The sequence below is a fragment of the Phragmites australis genome, chromosome 4, assembly GCF_958298935.1.
Source record: "Phragmites australis chromosome 4, lpPhrAust1.1, whole genome shotgun sequence".
In the NCBI taxonomy this organism is placed as follows: Eukaryota; Viridiplantae; Streptophyta; class Magnoliopsida; order Poales; family Poaceae; genus Phragmites; species Phragmites australis.
Window position 1 is genome coordinate 21,849,860 of NC_084924.1, and position 20,068 is coordinate 21,869,927.

The following is a 20,068-nucleotide window of genomic DNA, read 5'->3' on the forward strand; positions in this document are numbered from 1 at the left end:
GTTTTGGTAGCCAGATATGGGATATCTGGTGAGCTTGGTAGTCAGATGGGATTCGATGAACCGTTCCTATTGTTTAAGTTGTGTCTTCACACTTATTAAATAGGATGTCTATTTCTTGGGGTTATAGGTTAAGGTTGCTTAGTGTAGTAAACCAGTGTCTGACTTTTTCTTATCATAAGCCTCATGTCATGTTTTCCCACACATGAGGAGTATGAGATGTACTCACACTCGCTATTTGCAATAATAAATGTTGCTCAGTTAGAAAAGACCTTATCAAGATCAAGGAAGCTGAAGACTTTATGAAAACCGAGCGTCCAAGATCGTGTTGCCCCCAGTCGATTGCCTGTGGTGTGCCCTGAAGTTATCGTTAGAGTTTCGTCTTGTTCTCCTCCTGCTATTTAAAAACTCTGGTATCTATTTCAATAAAGTTATTTTGTTCGATATAGAACTGTATATCACTTATTATGTTGCCGCATGTATAATGAAACTGATCCTGGCATACAAGTAGAATGCACCTGGTTATTCTTTTGAAAAACCAGGTGTGACACTGAAGGCCCGTGCAACAACTGTGGGCGTGTTGGTCACTTTGCGCGAGATTGCCCTTTCCCAAAGCCAGGAGCTGTCACACCCAATTTTAACAGACAAAACCAGATGCGGCTTATGTGTACCCAGGATGTTTGACACACATAAGGACGTCACAGGTGAAGTAACAAAAGCAATACTTTTATAGAATAAACGTTAAACTCTTACAGCAATTGACATATATTATCTTCTATGCAAATATCTGCAGCGTAACAAAAATACTGGTGCCCAACAACACCGCAAGCAACTGACAGGGGGACATGTTCCTAGAACATCACAACCTCGTCATGATAGTATCCAACATCTTCACTCACTCAGCAGCACCACACATGTCGCATGGCATAGGGAAAATAGAAAGTGTGAGCACATGACGCGCTCAGCAAGTGTGGGAAAGAACAACAAGAATAGGCAACACATGGTATATTTGCGTAAATGCGAGTAAATAAAATAGTAATGTAATTGAAAAGCATTAAAGAGTTCTTAAGTGAACGTATCCCATATAACCAACCAATCAACCTACAAGGCTCCCCACCTTATAAACCATAACCACCTTGTACTTCCTGTACTATAACCAAAACTATAACCATTCTCATACCCAAAACCAACTAATCATGTGAGGATCCAAGTCTCTCATGACTGTGAGCACGGTTGATAAATCAGAATTTACACTCTGCAGAGGTTGTACAACTTTCCCATGAGTCATGATTTCACCACCTGCAAGCAGATGAGTAAAGCCTCTATGTTGCAATGCTGGCCAAGCACTATACACACGCTAGTGGTGTGTTGCCAGGAGATCACTACGAAGCCTTTACAAGAATCCTCCCAGTATGTGTCACCAACACTCTAGATTTCACCGCTAGGTGCTGCCACCTAGAAGCCCCCTCTTGTGCCCTGTGGTTTCTGAGAATTAACTTCCCTCATCCATGCCTCCAATCTTGCCCACACAACACTATAAAAAACCCTAACTAATCGGGTAAGCCTACCCATATCAGTCTAGTGTTTGTACGGAACTTCTCGGGTTCTCGCTCCATGAACCGGTCCTTAATTAGGTCACTTGAGCAAACACTAAACAAACCACATAGCCATGACCACTATCACCAACATCCCTATGCTCAAAGCCTAAGGTTCCATGTTGCTAAACCATTAACAAGTTAACCACCATTGTTCCATATATTCATTAGTCAAGATTATGACACTTCCCAGTATTCCAAAAGCATAGCTAAGCAATCTACCCATCAAATATACTTAACCATAAACCATCTAGGTTCCAAGAGATGATAAGGGAAAATCTAGGGAAAACCTAGCATAGGTGACTACCCATCATATTGATAGACATTGCATTAAATTTTGTAAAATAAAATAGTTTAAATCATAGGTTCAAGATGATCAAGGACACTTGCCTTCTCCTTGCTGCTGCTCAATGCACTCTTGCTCTTGGTCTTGATGTTCTTCAAGTTGATCCGAGTTGTTGTCGACTAATCGCACAATTACCGGCAAAGCACAGAAACAAACACACTAAGAACAGAGCACAAAACAAAAGAACAACAAGACAAAACCTATCTAGAAAGATAGACTTGGAGAAATGAGTCTAACAGCGCAAGAATCGCTTAAAACGGAGCTACGACGAAAAAGATACGCTAAAAATAAGATTTGGGTTTATTTTACAAAATAAAATGACTAATTTGTAATTAACATAAAGTGTTAGAAGCCTTTTTGTAAAAATAGAAGGATCTATTTGTAATTTTGGAAAATTCTAGGGGCCTAAGTGTGAAAAGGAAGGGGCTCTTTTGTGAAAACAGAGATGTTTAAGGGCTTATTTGCAAAGTTACCAATTACCAGGAATTATCAGATTTATTTTTATATTGAAAAACCTTGAATTGCTGACTGGTCTCACACATCAGTAGACACGTCGGCTAGATGATGATGTGGCGCAAAGGTGGCTTGATGGCGTGGCAAGCTGAGGTGTCAAAGGCTGACGCGGATTACAGAGGGACACATGTCATCTAACAATTGGCTTCTGAAGGGGTATTCTCCAATCTAATCGTGGACACATACTCTAAAATGGACGGTTGAGAACGAATTGGGCGGCTAGAGGGGAGCAGGACGGTGGCGCCGGGACAGGCTCGGCGGCGCACGTCCGGAGAACACGTTGGGATGGCGTTTTGGCTCGCTAGCAGCGACGGTGAGCCACGGATATTGACAAGAAGACCACGGCAAATCCATTTTAGGGCTTACCTCTGGTAGCTCGGCTCGGGAGGACACACAGCGATGATGGAGAAGGTGAAAGGCACAGGAACTCGTCGGCGAGGCAGCTCCGGACACTCTGAGACAAAGGTGGCGGTGGCTTGAGCTTCGACGAGAGCAGGTGCTTCTATTGGTGGGCTCGGACGGTGCAAAGTGACTTCGGAGCCGCGCGGCGACAAGCTCAGCCAAGGCGGCGGCGATGGTGGCTCGGTGAGATAGATTTCAGCGAGTTACTAGGTTTCGGCGGCTTCGATCGATGGGAAAACCCAGAGGATGTCTCGGCACATGTGTAGGTGGCAAGGAGATGAATCGGGGCTGACAGAGACTTCTTGGCAGCGATGGACTCCTGTTCGAACATAGCGGCTATGGTGGATTGGAGTCCGAGAGGGAGACGATGGCTCGATGGAGGCGAACTCGGCGCGGGCGCCTTCGAGTGGCTAGGCTGGCACGGAGGCAAGCTGATAGCGTGACGTAGGCTAGGCCGATGGGTGCAGGCCCAAGCAGGAAGGTGAAGGGGGGAAACGGCAGGCTGGTGGAAGCGGCAGGCCAGCTGCAGGTTGGGCTGAACAGGCCGAGGGGAGAGAGAGGGAACCAGGCCGAGAGGGAGAGAAAGGTTGGGCCGGGTGAAAAGGAAGGGCATGGCTGGCTTAGGGTTTAGGATTTTCCAGTTCTATTTTCCTTCTCCTTTTCTTTCTTTTCTATTCTTTTTTTTTCCTAATTCCAAGCTAAATTTGTATCTAAAGCAAACATCAAAATAAACAAAGCCAAACAATAAAACCCTAAATGCCTAAAACCTGCATGAATGCATCATAACCAAATATAACCTAAGTCCATTCTGAGTTTGAATTTAGAAAATAGGACTTTTTTTCCTTTTCTAATTATTCAACCTATTATCTAATCTTGGAAAATTTAGAATTTGAGAAATCTGAAAATCTGAGTGTGACAGGAGCTTTGGTGACCGTTTTCAGGCCACCACTACCCCACAATCCTCTTATCATGTGTCTAAGGGTGCACAAGTCCCCAAGCACGGTTGTATCAACCATATCACTGCAAAGGAAGCCCGAGAGGACGACAGTGTGCTCGTTGGTACACTACTTGTGAATTCTCACCTTGCAGTTGTTCTTTTTGATTAGAAAGCATCTCATTCTTTTATTAATGAGAGTTATGTTTGTTATGTTTTGAGTCACAATATAGTAACCGAGACCTTACCATCTACATTTCACATTGATGCACTCAGTACTAAGTTAAAAACCATCCGAGTTGTTCCTAAGGCTAAGGTACTCATTTAAGGAGTTTCATTTGCTGCAAACCTAATCGTGTTAGATACTAGGGGAGTCGATGTCATCCTAGAAATGAATTGGCTAACCAAGTACGGTGCTCATATTGATTGCGCCAAGAGGATCATTTCCCTCACAAATCCAAAGGGTGTTTGGATTTCTCTTCACCTTGGAGAGGGTGGTCTCCACTTATATGCTTTGATGAGTGTTGCAATCATGGGTCCCCTGGATATTCCTATGGTCTATGAATTTCTTGATGCCTTTCCAGAAGAACTACCAGGAATGCCACCTGATTGAGCAGTGGAATTCTCTATTGAGCTTTTGCCCTGTACGACACCAATTTCAAAGAGGTCTTATTGGATGCCTCTAAATAAGTTGATAGAATTGAAGAAGAAAATTCTTGAGTTGCTCTCAAAGGGTTTCATTCGTTCAAGCTCACACCTTGGGTGGGGATGCCCAACACTCTTTGTGAAGAAGAAGGACCAAACTCTGTGGATGTGTGTCAACTACCGTCCGTTGAATGAGGTCACTATCAAGAACAAGTATCCACTTTCTCAGACTGATAATTTGTTTAATCAATTGAACGGAGCCCGAGTTTTCTCCAAGATTGACTTGAAATTGGGATATCACCAAATAAAGATCCGACTGGAGGATATTCCAAAGAAGACTTTCTCTACTCGTTACGGGCTCTATGAGTGTACCGCTATGTCCTTCGGCCTGACCAATGCACCGACATTCTTTATGTATTTGATGAACATGGTCTTCATGGAGGAACTCGACAAGTTTATCGTGGTATTCATTGATGATATTCTCATTTACACCAAGACTAAAGCAGAACATGTAGATCATCTCCGAGTTGTTCTTGGCCAACTATGAGATCACAAATTTTATGCCAAGTTCAGCAAATGCGAGTTCTAGCTCAAGGAAAATCGCTTTTCTAGGTCACATCTTATCTGAGAATGGGGTTACGTTGACCCAAGCAAGGTGCGGGAAGTCCTCAATTGGGTTCAACCAAAAATGTCACCAAGATCCGGAGCTTTCTCGGACTCGCAAGTTATTACCGTAGGTTTATCGAGAACTTCTCTAAGATTTTCAAGCCCATAACTGAGCTATTGAAGCAAGGAAGCGTATTCGAGTGATCAAGTGAATGTGATTCAGCTTTCAAGACTTTGAGGAACCTGCTCACGACTGCTCCTGTTCTTACTCAGCCTAAAGTGAACAAGGGTTTTGACGTCTATTACGATGCTTTCCGCGTAGGCCTTGGATATGTCCTCATGCAAGAAGGCAGGGTTGTTGCTTACGCTTCACACCAATTGAAGCAGCATGAAGAGAACTACCTAACTCATGACTTAGAGCTTGCGGTAGTTGTGCATATTCTAAAAATTTGCACCACTACCTTTTGAGTAATCTTTGCCGTATCTATATGGATCACAAAAGTCTCAAGTATATTTTTCACCCAAGTTGATCTGAATATGAGACAGAGAAGGTGGATCAAGCTTATCAAAGACTATGAGCTAGAAGTTCATTATCATCCCGACAAGACAAATGTGGTCGCTGATGCACTGAGTTAAAATGCTCGATGCAATTGTCTCTCTCTCAAGCCTAGAATCACCATGCTTTGTGATGATTTCCAAAGGTTTCGACCCGAGATGGTTTCAGAAGGATTTCTTGAAAACTTGGAGATCAAATCCACCCTCTTGGATCAAATTAAGGAATCTCAAAAGGATGATAAGGGCATGACCCAAATTCGAGATAAAATGAAGGTAGGCAAGGCTGCCTATTTTCCTCAGGATGATCAAGGCATCCTGTGGTTTGGGAAGAGGCTAGTTGTTCTGAAGATTGATGCATTGAGGAAGAAGATTTTGTATGAGGCCCATGATTCTTTATTGTCTATTCTCCTAGAAAGTACCAAGATGTACCAAGACATCAAGCTAAGATTTTGGTGGACCCGCATGAAGCATGAAATCGCTCGATATGTAGCTAAGTGTGATGTTTGCCAGAGAGTGAAGGCCGAACACCTCAAGCTGATCAGTACGCTCCAGCCCTTACCTATTCCCTCCTAGAAGTGGGAGAAGATCGGTATGGATTTTATTATTGGTTTGCCAAAGACCTCCCGAGGGTATGACGCGATTCAGGTCAATGTTGACTGACTCACAAAGTCAGCACACTTTCTCCCTATGAAGACTCGGCATAATACCAAGGACTATCCGAAGTTATACCTCACCCAAATTGTTTGCCTTTGTGGAATTCCAAAAAAGATTGTCTTTGATTAAGGCACTCAGTTCACATCTCATTTCTGGAAGAGCCTTCATGAAGCCATGGAAACCGAACTCTTCCATAGCACCGCCTACTATCCTCAGACTGATGGTCAAACTAAGAGGGTAAATCAAATCTTGGAAGACATGTTGCGGGCCTATGTTCTCACTTATGGGAAGAAGTGGGAGATTTGTCTACCGTTTGCAGAATTCTCCTACAACAACAGTTATCAATCTAGCATCGGAATGTCTCTATAGCCGAAGATGCCGAACGCCGTTGAATTGGTTCGAGTTCAGCAAAGGAACTTTTCTAGGCCCGAATTTTGTCAAAGAGGCAAAAGAACATGTTCTAACCATTCACAAGTGCCTCCTAACAGCTCAGTCCCGACAGAAGAGCTATGTAGATCACCGTCGACGACAACTTGTGTGCACCATTGGAGATTTAGTATATCTCAAGGTGTCTCCTCTCAAAGGGGTTCGACGCTTTCAAGTAAGAGGGAAATTGGCACCTTAGTACGTGGGACCTTTCCAAATTATTGCACGGTGTGGAGAGGTGGCCTATCAGTTGGACTTACCTGCGTCCCTCTCCGCCGTTCATAATGTGTTCCACATCTTGCAATGGAAGAAGTGCATTCGATATCCAACCGAAGTCATAGAAATTACAAACCAAGACTTGCAACCCGATCTGACTTACTATGAGCAACCAATTCGGATATTGGGTGAAACAAAACGCAGAACTCGACGCCAATCCATAAAATTCATCAATGTGCAATGGAAAAATCATACAGAAGATGAAGCGACTTGGGAGCGTGAACATCGAATCTGCTCCGAATACCCCAGACTTTCAATTATGTGTATGTTGAGCATCTCACATATCCATAGTGCATTGTCATATTGGTAGAAAAATTTGTTCCCAAAGGCTCATGCTTACAAACGGTCCCAACCGAGATAACATCCTCCTGGCGGTCCAACCAAGCCTCTGCCGGTCAGACCGCTAGAAGCGTTGGAAACCAGCAAAACCCTCTGCTCTTGGGCGGTCTGACCTCCCATAGCTCGCAGTATGACCGTAGGAGCCTAAAACTCTCTGTGTAGATTTCGATCTAACCATTGTACCCGCGATCCAACCGTGTCATCGTCTGACTGGGCCTAGCTGCAGTTTGACTGCCATGGCATAGAAAGATCTGATGGCTATCTTCCCGTTTCGTCGGTGAATTTTGACATAATTCTTTTCCCTTTATTGAAGGACCCCTTCCACTCCATTGTCATCACCCTTCCCCGAGTTTGCCGAATCTCAAGACGAGATTCTTTTTAAGGGGGAAGGTTAGCCACATCCCAAAATGCTAATTACATAGTTAAGCATGCATAATCATCATGGTATTATGTTATGCACGTTTATTTGTCATAATCATCATGGCATTACTTCAAAAATACTTTGGATGTAATTAAAGACATTTAGAAAGGAGGACGAAAACAAAAGAAGGGAAACATGGGAAATTGCTTCCCGTGATCTGACTGAGAGTACCTACGGTCTGACACCAAGGGCAACCATGTAGGCTTGCCAAGTGGATTTTTCATGGTCTGACTAGTATCTCTTGCGATCTGACCGCCAGCACGCAGTAACACTTAAAGGAACAAATCACTCTTGCTCTCTCACTCTCACTCACTCTCTTCACCTGAACTTAGGGAGAGGATGACCCCGACAACCGAAGATCAATGGAGGAGACTTCCCCAAGCTCCTAGAAGACTTCCTTGAGTCCATCCCCTTCATCCTGTTCTCTGAACGAGTTTCTATGCGCATTCTTCCACCTTGAGCTCATATGCCACCCCAGAGCCCAATCTCCAAATCGGAGCCTCCTAGAGTGGACCCCTCTGCTAGAAAGTTTCCCTACGTCGAGGTGAGACACCCATTACCCTTTCCCCATCATTCCCAAACTCTAGTTGGTCCCATTGTCGATTAGGCCCAACCTTAACCCTAGCCTAGAGCTTGTCCATGGAGCTTCCAGAGTTTGGCTCGGTGAATGTCGTCCAAATCACCCTAGAAGCACTCCGCTAGTCCTATAGAGCATTTTGGTACCCTTCGTGGTCGAAGGCAACACCGGAGCCTTCACCGGCGACCTCACCAAGGTGGCGCTAATAGGGTCCATCGGTTAGACTGCCATTAGGGCTAGTCTGACCGCCAGCCACTGGTCTAACCATAACTATAACATCGGTCTGACCGCCAACTACTAAAAACTTTATGAACTTAGGTTAGCTTATTCGAGGTTCGAACCTTTGAAACCCTAATCATTTGGTGATCTTTTGCAAATATTTTTGAAACACGGCATCCCATTGTTATATGAGCATGCATCATGTGCATACTTTTCTATCATTTATTTATTTATTTATGCGATGCATTCTTAGTTTATTTAGAGAGTGTCACGCCGATGGTTCGAGTGAGTGAAGGAAACATCGAACTTCTAGAGTTCTGTGAGTGCTGCACACGTAGCATCACGCAAGCGCCAAAGTAGTAAGGCAAGCATCTAAGCATACTCAACCCACTACTTTGGATCGATTGTGTCTAGTATGATAAATTATGCTTTATATATGTTTGCATGATTAGCGTTCCAGAGTCGGGTGATACGGGTAGAACCGATGCTAATGTATTACCTTGATATTATTGTTGATCCTTATCCTTGTAACCTGAGTATGATAATGTTGATGTCTAACTTCAAAGGTTAACCGAAATACTTAGCAATGCATAGGTCCTCGGTAGAAGTCGATTAGTGGTTCAACCATTACTCGCGAGCTTAGGGTTTACTTATGGTTCATAATGATAACGACATTGCGGTGAATGTGTTGTGAGGATGAGGTAAGATGTGGGCGGTGCTAGGGGTAGATCGCGAGAGGAACTCGGATGCCATAGACTGCTTGTATCGTCTAAGTATCAACCGTTGTTGCAGTTTAATGAGGACATGTCCAGTAAGGATCCAATATCCAAATCTGATATAAGTGCTAATGACATTGTAGGACCAATCACTAGAAGCAGGTCTAAGAAACTAGAGAAGGAAATGCAAGCCCAGGTGAATGCTAACCTTTATTCATCTAATTCTGATATCTCAGGAAATATGCTACTTTCATATTCTTCTTTTATGATTCTCAGAAATGACGGTTTACCCAAAGGCATTTAGCATATGAAGGCACTGTATCAGAAATAAAGAGCTACAAGCAATTAAATCATTGAACATCTCTTAATAAAGGAGAGAAGACACTAGAGGCAACCATTGCATGCAGAATTGAGTGGCTGTTACCTGCTGTTAAAAAGAAATAAATAGCCATAAAGCTCATAATAGACTTTATGCCCACCATCTGCATGCATGCATGTGTGCATGCACAGATTTCAGTTTCTTGTAAGCATTATATATAGCTATGTAGAGGAAGGCAGGGGGGACTTTTTTGCCATTCTGTAATCAGAACATATATTTGTGATAATATGAATTCTAGTGAGTCTTGAGGGGCTTACAACCTTTGTTCTTTCGATTCCTGAGGGGATTGCAGAACGCTGAACTGCGGTTCATCCCGTTCGTGCCTTCACGTCTAAACGGCGTGATTGCGTGGGCTGGTTCGTCGGTACGTGGAAGGGCGATTGTCTCGGTAGTTCGTCGCGTGTGCAAAATCTCGTGGTGCACTGCCTCTTCGTCAGGTCACGTGGTGACAGTTATCTCAATTACTTACTTCCACCGTGAAGATCGGGCCACAAAAAGTGTTCGCGTGTATTTCTGTAAGCGCGATCATATCATCTTGGTATCAGAGCCTCCATTGCCACAGTTGGATTGTTCTACCCTGTTAGTTTAGATTAATTTGTTTTCTGTCCTATAGTCCAAGAATATTCTAAAAAAAATATTATCTAGCCTCTTTTTGCATCTGGTTTTAGTTTGTATTTTCGAGTTTTAATCCATTGGGTCATTGGCTAGTTGCTGATTGAATATTTCTACTTTTGCTGCTACAGTACTATATTCAATTTCCCACATACTAGTTTTACTTCTTGAACTACAATTTGTTTCATGTGTATCAATCAGCCCACAAAAAAATAGCCTGAACTTTCACATATATCTTTTCGTGCATGTTCCTAGACCAGCCTATTCTGGTGATATGAGTTTGTTCCGCTGAGAGTGTATATGCAGAACAAAAAAAAAGAAAGAAAGAAATATATTCAGAAAAAAAAAGAGGCACCTGAAAAGATTGAAACAAAAAAAAATAGAGTCGTTGAAAAGAAAGAGAGAGAACATAGTTTGGGCTAGCATTCAGTTGGTGCAGATCTTTCAAGTTGTGCTTTCACTGTGTTGGTTGCATTCCTATCCATATATCTTTGATCAGCAACATAGGCTTGTGATTCACTTGGATTATTATTCGATTGTGCATCACTAATTTGCAGATTGCAGCCCTGTCAAATTTTTTTTTCCCACCCAACCCAACCCAAAGCAACCCGAGAATTGTGCACCGTCATCTCTGGTACAATCATTCTTCCACTGCTGATTACCGCCACAGTTCTCAACCTTTAGGGTGACAAAGAACATTGGTAAGTAAGGGGTGAGGGAGTGATTCCACATACATACACATATTTTTTCCTACTACTAACATGGCAGGCAATGACGATACACATGCTTCCACTTCAAATGTGGGTGCTGGTGTTTCTCTTGAGGAGTTCCAGCAGATGCGAGCACAAATGGCACACCTTCTACAGCTGATGCAAGGTCTGCAGATTACACCACCTCAGGTGCCACCTGCGGCTCATCTAGTGGATGGCGATGATGACCGTACAACTTTGGAGAATGAGGCTGCACGTATTCAAGCAGAGGCTGCAGCTCGTGCACCTGCATCTGCCCCTTATCCTGGACAGGCCACTGGTCGGGGCCGATTGGATGGCCTCAACAATATTCCAGCGGTTCTTGGTCGACCACAATTTGTTGGTCGTGCCCGCAGAGTTCCTATTGCACATGCTGGTTATGATGATCCAGACTTCATAGACTATGATGACCATCAACATGGTGAACATATTGGTCGTCATCACGATTACGCGCCCTTTTGCTGGTCAAGATGGTCGTCGTGCCAGACTGCGTGGTGCTCCTGAACGACGTCGTGATGATGATGGTTTGGGAAAGGTTAAAGTGTCCATCCCTTCATTCACAGGAAAAGAGGATGCTGATGCTTATTTTGAGTGGGAAACCAAGGTGGATCAAATATTTGATTTATATGAATATTCTGTAGAAAAGAAAGCAAAGCTTGCTGCAATTGAGTTTAAAGGCTATGCTGTCACTTGGTGAAACCAAGTCCGTGCTGAATTCCACCGTGTAGGACATTATTATATCACTTGGTAAGAAATGAAGCGAGAGATGAGGAGACGTTTTGTTCCTGCATATTACACTCGTGAATTGCATTTGCGGCTAAAGCGTTTAGTCCAAGGAGATCGCACTGTTGATGAGTATTTTCAAGAAATAGAAATGTGCCTACTTCTTACAATGATCAATGAAGATGAAGAGTCCAAGATGGCTCGTTTCTTAGTTGGGCTGAACAAACAGATTGCAAACAAGGTGGACATGACAAGTTACACTGATATGACTGAGTTAGTTCATTTTGCTAAGCGGGCAGAACGACAGATTCTTTCCGAATCTTCTCAATGTCGAGCTACTGTTGCAGTTGGTAATACTTCAGCTCCCTGGCGTCGTCCACAGTAGCAAGGTGCTGGATCGCGATCATCTGCATTTCGTGCACCTTTTACACCTTCACATCAAGCATCGTCAACAGCAAAGCCATTTGAGGCAAAGAACAAAGAAGCACCTTTCAATCGTTCTACTTCTTCTCATTCCGATAGCAAGAAGAAGACAAGTAACATTGAGTGTTTTAAGTGTGGTGGACATGCCATAAACAAGCTGAATGTCCTAATCATCGTACTATTATCGTTCTTGTTGATGGTTCATATGATTCACAAAGTGATACAGAGGACGCACAAGATGACATACTTTCAGAAGATGAGAATATGGAGACTTATGAGTATGAGGCTGAGGACGGTGACTGTGAGTTGAGCCTGAATTGTTTGGCACGCCCATCATTTCAGTTTGTTGGTGCGCTGAGTGGTCCATCAATTACCACTCCAGATATTGCCCAAGATATTACTCATGCTGATTTTGATGCTCTTTTTGCTGATTTGAGTGATCTGGAAGCTGATATTTCTGCTCCTGTATTGCTGAGCACTCATTCAATAGTAGACAAGGTTATTTGTGTCCCTGAAGTAGGCGAGGAGTTGCCACTATTGTCTTTTTCATCTACTCCATCTCTCCAATCTACTTCTTCAAGTTTGTTCCATGACATGGATATATCAAATCATTCTTTGGTGGTTCGTCGTGTTCTTTCTACACAGTTGGTCGCAGCTGAGAAAGGACAAAGGCATAACTTGTTCCAATCACGATGCAAAGTGAAAGGGCAGGTATGTCGATTTATCATTGATGGTGGCAGTTACAATAATATTGTAAGTGCACTACTTGTTGAGAAGCTTGGTTTGCAGACACGCTGTCATCAACATCCGTATCATATGCAATGGCTCAATAATTCAGGAACTGTCAAAGTGTCCTCCATGGTGAGGTTATCATTCTCCATTGGTGATTATCATGATGAGGTGGATTGTGATGTTGTTCCTATGCAAGCATGCCACATACTGTTGGGGCGTCCCTGGCAATTTGATGTGGACTCTATACATTTTGGTCGCTCTAATAAGCATACATTTGTGCATAAAGAGAAAAAAGTTGTTCTGGTTCCATTATCGCCGGAGGAAATCCATGCTTCTGATGTTGCTCGGAAAAAGAGAGAGGAGAGTGAGAAAAGACAATTGAGTGAGAACCACAATGGTAAGAGAGCGGATCCTAAGCCATCCTACTCCAAAAAGCCTACTGACAACAGCACACGAGTTCAACAAAAAAATGAGTGTTTGTTAGTGAGGAAGAGTGATTTGAGAGATGTGAGAAATGCCACAACACCATTCTTTGTACTCTTGTACAAGGAACATGCTGAAACTAATGACTTAACATCTATATTGCCTAGTGCTGTTCTTAATTTATTACAGGATTATGAAGATGTGTTCCCTGATGAGGTGCCACCTGGTCTTCCTCCTATTCGCGGCATCGAGCATCAAATTGATTTGGTTCCTGGTGCAACTCTTCCGAATCGACCACCATATCATACAAATCCTGAAGAAACAAAGGAAATTGAAAAGCGGGTAAAAGAACTTCTGGATAAAGGGTACGTGCGAGAGTCTCTTTCTCCTTGTGCTATTCCTGTGCTTTTGGTACCTAAGAAAGATGGATCTTGGAGAATGTGTGTTGATTGCCGTGCCATTAATGCTATTACTGTGAGATATCGTCATCCCATTCCTAGGCTTGATGATATGCTAGACGAGTTGTGTGGATCTGTCATTTTCTCCAAAATTGACTTACATAGTGGTTATCATCAAATCCGTATGAAACCTGGTGATGAATGGAAAACCGCTTTCAAGACAAAGTTTGGGTTGTATGAGTGGTTAGTCATGCCATTTGGTTTGACTAATGCACCTTCTACATTTATGCGTTTAATGAACCATGTCTTGAGATCTTTTATTGGCAAGTTTGTGGTTGTATATTTTGATGATATCCTGATTTACAGTAAATCTTTGGACTCACATATTGATCATATTCGTCAAGTATTAGCAGTTTTGCGAGCTGAACAGTTGTATGGTAATATTGCAAAGTGCACCTTTTGCATAGATCGTGTTGTTTTCCTTGGTTTTGTTGACACATCACAGGGAATACAAGTGGATGAAGGGAAAATCAAGGCAATAAAAGATTGGCCTACACCTGCAAATGTGAGCCAAGTTCGAAGTTTTCATGGCATTGCTAGTTTTTACCGCCGATTTGTGAGAGATTTCAGTACAATCGCTACACCTTTGAACAATTTGACAAAGAAAGATATTCCATTCAAGTGGGGAGCAGAACAAGAAGAAGCTTTCCAAGAGTTAAAAAGACGACTTTGTGAAGCACCACTACTACAACTACCAGATTTCGGTAAGACTTTTGAAATTGAGTGTGATGCTAGTGGAATTGGTATTGGAGGTGTGTTACTCCAAGAGGGAAGACCTGTTGCATATTTTTCTGAAAAGCTAAGTGGTCCACATCTGAATTACTCTGTTTATGATAAAGAACTCTATGCCTTAGTTCGTGTCTTGGAAAATTGGCAACATTACCTATGGCTTAAAGAGTTTGTTATCCATTCTGATCATGAGGCATTGAAATATCTTAAAAGTCAAGGAAAGTTAAATCGTCGTCATGCTAAATGGATCGAATTCATTGAAACATTTCCCTATGTTGTAAAACATAAGAAAGGTAAGGATAATATTGTTGCTGATGCTTTATCAAGAAGATGTGCTTTGATTACTCAACTCGAAAATAAAGTGCTTGGTCTTGAATCTGTTAAAACACTTTATTCTGATGATTCTGATTTTAAAGATGTATTTTCTAAGTGTGTTGAAGGGAGAGGTTCAGAAAAGTTTTATATACATGATGGATTTTTGTTCTGCGCTAAAAAGTTATGTATTCCAGCTTGTTCTGTGCGTAGTGTTCTTTTACAGGAGGCACACGCCGGTGGTTTAGCTGGCCATTTTGGAGTTAAGAAGACCCTAGAGATGCTCTCGGACCATTTCTTTTGGCCTCACATGAGGCGTGATGTCCAGCGCCATATCGAGAGATGCACAGCATGCTTGAAAGCTAAGTCTCGCCTCAATCCTCATGGTTTATACATTCCGTTACCTATTCCTAGCGTACCGTGGGAAGACATTTCTATGGATTTTGTTCTTGGATTACCTCGGACTCAGAGGGGGAGGGATTCTATCTTTGTTGTAGTTGATCGGTCTTCAAAGATGGCCCATTTTATTCCATGTCATAAGACTGATGATGCTTCACATGTAGCTGATTTATTTTTCAGGGAGGTCGTCCGTTTACATGGAGTACCGAAGAAAATTGTTTCTGATCGTGATACAAAATTTTTGAGCTATTTCTGAAAGACATTGTGGTGTAAACTGGGAACCAAGTTACTATTTTTGACTACATGCCACCCACAAACAGATGGTCAAACTGAGGTTGTCAATCGTACTTTATCAACACTGCTACGTGCTATCTTGAAGAAGAATTTAAAGTTGTGGGAGGAGTGCCTTCCTCATGTTGAGTTTGCTTATAACAGGGCGGTACACTCCACCACTAATTTCTGTCCTTTTGAAACTGTTTATGGTTTTAAACCCCATACTCCAATAGATCTTTTGCCCCTACCATTGCAGGAGAGGGTGAATTTGGATGCTGCCAAGCGCTCAGAAATAATCAAGAGCTTACATGTCGAGACGAGGATGAACATTGAGAAGAAGTCACTTCAGTATGCAAAACAGGCCAACAAGGGCAGGAAAAAGGTTACATTTCAACCAGGTGATCTTGTGTGGTTACATCTTCGTAAGGAGCGATTTCCTCAAAAACGCAAGAATAAGTTATCCCTAAGAGGAGATGGGCCTTTCAAAGTACTTGAACGAATAAATGATAATGCTTACAAGATCGAGTTACCATCAAATTACACTGATGTCAGTGCAACGTTCAATGTCAAAGACTTACTTCCATTTTTTGGAGGAGCTGAGTCGAGGACGACTCCTTTTCAAGAGGGGGAGGCTAATGAGGACATGTCCAGTAAGGATCCAATATCCAAATCTGATACAAGTGCTAATGACATTGTAGGACCAATCACTAGAAGCAGGTCTAAGAAACTAGAGAAGGAAATGCAAGCCCAGGTGAATGCTAACCTTTATTCATCTAATTCTGATATCTCAGGAAATATGCTACTTTCATATTCTTCTTTTATGATTCTCAGAAATGACGGTTTACCCAAAGGCATTTAGCATATGAAGGCACTGTATCAGAAATAAAGAGCTACAAACAATTAAATCATTGAACATCTCTTAATAAAGGAGAGAAGACACTAGAGGCAACCATTGCATGCAGAATTGAGTGGCTGTTACCTGCTGTTAAAAAGAAATAAATAGCCATAAAGCTCATAATAGACTTTATGCCCACCATCTGCATGCATGCATGTGTGCATGCACAGATTTCAGTTTCTTGTAAGCATTATATATAGCTATGTAGAGGAAGGCAGGGGGGACTTTTTTGCCATTCTGTAATCAGAACATATATTTGTGATAATATGAATTCTAGTGAGTCTTGAGGGGCTTACAACCTTTGTTCTTTCGATTCCTGAGGGGATTGCAGAACGTTGAACCGCGGTTCATCCCGTTCGTGCCTTCACGTCTAAACGGCGTGATTGCGTGGGCTGGTTCGTCGGTACGTGGAAGGGCGATTGTCTCGGTAGTTCGTCACGTGTGCAAAATCTCGTGGTGCACTGCCTCTTCGTCAGGTCACGTGGTGACAGTTATCTCAATTACTTACTTCCACCGTGAAGATCGGGCCACAAAAAGTGTTCGCGTGTATTTCTGTAAGCGCAATCATATCACAGTTGGCTCTAGCACTTTCCATACTAACCACATGTTGATCTAATGGTAAGACAAGCTGATAATCATACGATGTGCTGAAGCTTATCTTGTGGCCCTATGACGCGTAAGAAAAAAAAAGGAGAAGCAAGGTGTCAGGGAGACAGAGGTGTCCAGAATACGCTCACGGTAACCCTGGTGCCATAGGGGTATGTGAAAGTGGGTAGTTTTGAATATGAGAAAGGTTGAAACGAGTACTCCCTTGTGTGGGCATGTGTGGTCATGCAAGCCAAATGGTCCTCGAGTCATGTGGATAAAGATGTACCCCCTGGAGGGTGTAAGAAAAATTCGAATTGCCGCGCTCTCGGTCATGAGCATGCTTCTATCCATTTGCAGTAGTCGTAGAGTCACAAATGTGGGATAATGTGGTATGGTATGTTGGGATGTAGTTGAGGTGATTTTGTTACTGATATGTTTATGATAGTTCCAGTACATATAGGTTCATATTGAGGATTACAGGGTAGAAAGGCGCATGTGATTAAGAATAGATGCTCATATATTTGTGTCAAAACTGCTTTTGCGTATGAACTTTACATAACCTTATGATCGATCCTTGCTAATTTATCCAAATGCATAATCCTTAGAGTCGGGTTATTTATATATACCTAATATGGATTAAGTCTTGCCAGTACTTTCGTACTCACGCTGCTTTTTCAGGTACTACTGATGTGGAGGAGGTAGTGTTTAGCTACTTCGTACCTGCCAATGTAGGTGACCAGGATGAGTAGTGCAAACTACTTGGATGACGTTATATTGGGGTGGAGCCTAATGGTATATGGCTCCACATATCTTTTGTTATTGATAGATGTTTTCTTCTTAAGCTTTGTTGTAATGGCCTATATTGGAAAGGCGTGTGTTCCGATCTTGGGCACAAAACACATGTCGAGACTACCAGGATGATATTCTGATTAATCATTGCAGTCATAATTAGGTAAATGATTGACTTAATGACTAATTAGAATATTATTTGGACGGTTCCTCACACTTGTCATGTTCCTTGACCCAGGTGAATGAACCTTCGGAGGATTAGGCTGCTATTTCTTTCACCTTTTCAACGACTGCCTCAGTTTCGCTGGATTTGAAGGTGATTTCTCCAGTATTTGACAGCTTATCCCTTGCTCGCAAATACGATTTTGATCGTCCCGGGAATTGCAACCAAGGATTCATGTGGCCTTCGTTGGCTAATTTTTCATCCTCCGCCTAGCATTTCTCCCTTTTCCCCATGTACTCAGTTGTGCCCAGATTGTGGTTCTGTTTGTTCTTTGTCTAAAGCTGCTTCTTTGCTAAACTCTCATATGGAATGCCTATGAGCTCTTTAACGCCAACAATAGCTTCCCAATCCTCCCTTTCCGTATATGACTTGATGAAGGGCTCCAACCCCTTTGCCCTCGTGGTGAAAATGAGGGACACCAATTGGGTTATCTAGGTCCGTGTAATTAACACACCACTTCACTACCTCCTCTGTAGAGTAACCCTACATGATGCAATCCTCAGGCCATGATCAATTCCTTACATATGACTTGAGAATGCATATGAATCTCTCATATGGATACATCTGATGCAGGAACATAACGCCAAGGAAATAAATCTCCTTCACAAGGTGAGCAGTGAGATGGACCATGATATCGAAAAAGATGGTAGGAAATAAATCTCAAGAAGACATAGAGTCTCGAAGTGCCTTTTTTTAGCTCGGCTAGTGCTTCTGGATCGAGTACCTTCTGACCAATTGCGTTAAAGAAAAAGCACATGCTCCCAAACACCAATGGCAACATGTTTCTAATTCCAACCCCAATCCTCTGCGTCAACTTCACATGGCAATCATGAGTCTTCATGCCGCCAACTATTTTTAGCTCTTTCACCAAAACAAGTCTTCTAATGTTGGACGAGTAACCAGAAGGAACTTTCACATCGTGCAAGAACTCGCAAAATTTGTTTTTCTCCTTCTTGGATAGGGTGATGCAAGATGGGGGTAGAAATTTTCCTTTATCCGTATCCTTGGCATGAAGCTCCAACATTAAGCTCATTTCTTCAAAGTCAACTCATGCATTTCATGATCCTTTGTTTTCCTCTTCATGTTGAGCATTGTACCGAGGAGACTATCACAGATATTCTTCTTTACGTGCATGAGGTCAATAAAGTGGCAAGCGTCTAAGTAATTTCAATAATCAAACTCCTAGAAAATTGATTTTTTGTTCCACATTCTATTTTTATCACTCGTGGAGGATCATTTTCGCTTGCCCACTGAAATGCCTTTGAGGTGACACTTTCTCCCTTATGCCATCAAACTGGGACTTCATTTTCTAGTACGGGTGGTTCATGGGAAGGAAATGTCGATGCCACATGTACACTATTTTTTTTTGACTCGTTCAACCATATACTCTCGGTGTCATCTATATTGGGGGGAAGTTTCACATTTTCTTTTACTCTATACTGACAAGTTATGAAGTCCTGACAGATCATTGATGGTGACGAATAACATGGCATGTAGGGTGAATTATTATCGCTTGTACCGATCCCAAAACTCAACACCTTCAGACTAGAGTCTTTTAAGATCATTCACTAAAGGCCTAAGATACACATCGATATCATTTCTAGGTTGCATTGGACCACGAATTTAAGGTAGACAACATAATATATTTTCACTTTTTACAAAGTCAAGGTGGAATGTTGTAGATAGACAGTAAAATAGGCTAGGTGCTATGTGAGCTAATCATATTACTAAATGGATCCATGCCATCTAGTTAACCTATGCACAATAATCCACACCCGATAATGATCGGTAGGGACTTCAACATCTTAAGGTTTAGTAAGAAGATAAACAATGACAAGTACTCGAACTAGTTGCCTTTCTTGTTCAATATAGTCATTGATAGCTTGGACCTAAGAGATATAACTAGTCAAATAATCTAGATAATCCCACATTTGAGAAGCTTGATCGGATCCTAACGTCTACAGAGTGGGAATTGATAATAGTTCGGGCCCTAGAGCAGACTTCAATGTCAAATCATTCTCCTGTCTTGATAGATATTGGTGACTATATAATCAGACCCACACAAATAGCTTTTTTGCATAGGAGAAACATCCTAGAAGGGGTGTTAATCCTTCATGAGATGATACACGAACTCCAAAAA

At 42.3% G+C, this 20,068-nt stretch overlaps 1 protein-coding gene across 1 annotated transcript; it reads left to right on the plus strand.

The window, feature by feature from the left end:
* Window positions 1–15,448: 15,448 nt before the first annotated feature.
* LOC133914267 (uncharacterized) lies at window positions 15,449–16,314 on the plus strand. Its single transcript, XM_062357391.1, has 2 exons — window positions 15,449–15,599; window positions 15,690–16,314. Exon 2 carries the CDS (start codon window positions 15,756–15,758, stop codon window positions 16,290–16,292), a length of 537 nt encoding a protein of 178 aa, XP_062213375.1. The 5' UTR covers window positions 15,449–15,599; window positions 15,690–15,755; the 3' UTR covers window positions 16,293–16,314.
* Window positions 16,315–20,068: the final 3,754 nt, after the last annotated feature.